Genomic DNA, 1984 nt, shown 5'->3' on the forward strand with positions numbered 1-1984 from the left:
GGGAAGAGGTAGTGAGGGGGTTTGGAGGGTGGCTAACGGTGGCGGGCGTCTATAATTTTAGGGGGCTAGTGTGTGGGGAATGTAAGTTCCCTCGTCACAAACTATATTGCGGCCTAATTTACAAATTCGATTTCAGTACAACAAAAAACGTAAAATGTTTAAGTTTCAATTGTCTACATGAATTTCATACTGTTTGCTGTCAGCATATCGACTATATCGCATACTGGCGGGCCCAGCGGCTGGGATCACAAGTCAGGTCACAATAATGGTATATTGCGCGCGTACTTGAGGGTTACACTCAGTGAATTCACAACTTTTTCGGCGAGGGTTTTGAATTTCCAATTTTCCACTTCTTGCTTCGCTCATCTACTGAATTTCGGCAATCTCACTCGCCAGTTCGTCGACATTTTCAGGATAATTTTTCTGACCAATCGAATTTCTCGTATTACGATTCCTGATCATTGAACTAATTATGAAAAATCCAGCATAAATCAGTAAACATCCTAAAATAGTAATGATAATTCTATTTGAAGAAGAAAGACTGTCTGGAGAAGTCTCAATCGGGGGAGTAGTAAAGGGTGTCATTGCAGGCTGCGAATCCTTCCAATTAACCCAGAGATTGTTCCACTTAGCTGGATCTCCATTATTGTCCCGAGGTATATTAGCAGCTGGAAGTGTAGTGCCTTTATGCTCCTTGAGCAATTGCTCCAACATTTGAGCAATTTCGGGGTGTTTCCCTATGATATTTATCATCTCACAGGGGTCCTTCTTAAGGTTGAAGAGACAGGGGGCCACGAGTGGATTACAAGCAACCTGAGCAGGATTTCATAAAATTATAATTTAATCTGTATACAATACGTCAGGAATGATAGGCCTCTATTGTCTGTCTGTCATTTTTAATTAACTTGTTCGAAGATTCGGCTATAGTTAAAGTAGACCAAGCAGGTGATCGCCTGCATGCGACAGTCGGTATTAGCAGTGCATTAATACGTTTTTCATAAATCTGTATCTTCTTCTGTTTTAACCCTCGGAAAAGAAATGACCGCTCCCCCTAGCGGAACCTCCCATGATTTTCTACTACGGTAGGCAGAGACCGTTAGGGCCGTAGCTGCCACCCGTGATCTTAATACATAGAAATAATTCAAAATGAATTCAAAAATTCATTCACGCATCATTTATTTTATCGTATAAACTTTAATGATCGATAATTTTCGAATGACATTTTTCCATAGGTTAACAAAATTTTAAATATAAACTGAAGATATTTGCGATTACTGATGAAAATCATATGGACTACTCTTCCTTTTCTCCATATTTCCACTTACAAAGTAGCACACTATTTATATTATTAGAATGAAATAGTATACTGTATTACAAGTGCGTAAAGAACCACTTTTTCGCACGCACGCGTAACACATCTAATTTTTTGAGATACCTACCGGGTTCACTGTTCGGAACGGTAGTAGGGGTAAAGTAGTTGTAAGCACTTGTAACGAGATTTTCTCGTTACGGTAAACTGTTTTACCAACTCGAAAACCAATGAGTCAAGAATGGTTAGAGTGAGGGACAGAGAGAGAGAGAGAGAGAGAGAGAGAGAGAGAGAGAGAGCGACATCTAACGCCAGCTGAAGAAGCTGAGCGAGAGATGAGAGTGACATCGAACGGCGGTTCAAGTGAACCGCGCGTGAGGTGAATAGACCAATCAAATAATGCCAAGAGGCGTGGTTTGGGTGCAACCATGCTTCTTAACATTATAGAGAGGCTGTCGATACCCTGTCGCCTTATGTAGAAACTCGCGCAGCTGTGTTTGGGGGAAACGGGCCAACGTACTGGCGTTCCAACTGGGCGATTCTAAAGGCGCTATCGACTTAGACTAGGGACCAACGGCTAGGTGAGAGGACTAACGCCCCCTCGATTGCCGTCGAGCTGATTGGTGGTGGTGGGGTAACGGATGACCCACCGCCGCTGAGATGTTCAGACTAGGG

At 42.5% G+C, this 1984-nt stretch overlaps 1 protein-coding gene across 1 annotated transcript in view; it reads right to left on the reverse strand.

Moving 5' to 3' along the window:
• Positions 1 to 1984, reverse strand: part of LOC107041831 — an 82223-nt gene that overhangs the window by 10854 nt on the left and 69385 nt on the right. Inside the window, exon 9 of the mRNA XM_029126389.1 lies at positions 589 to 813. Coding sequence (XP_028982222.1) covers positions 589 to 813 — 225 coding nt within the window. The remainder of the gene's footprint in view (positions 1 to 588; positions 814 to 1984) is intronic.

Source organism: Diachasma alloeum, unplaced genomic scaffold (genome assembly GCF_001412515.2).
Source record: "Diachasma alloeum isolate Michigan unplaced genomic scaffold, Dall2.0 Dall_scaffold_00381, whole genome shotgun sequence".
Lineage (NCBI taxonomy): Eukaryota > Metazoa > Arthropoda > Insecta > Hymenoptera > Braconidae > Diachasma > Diachasma alloeum.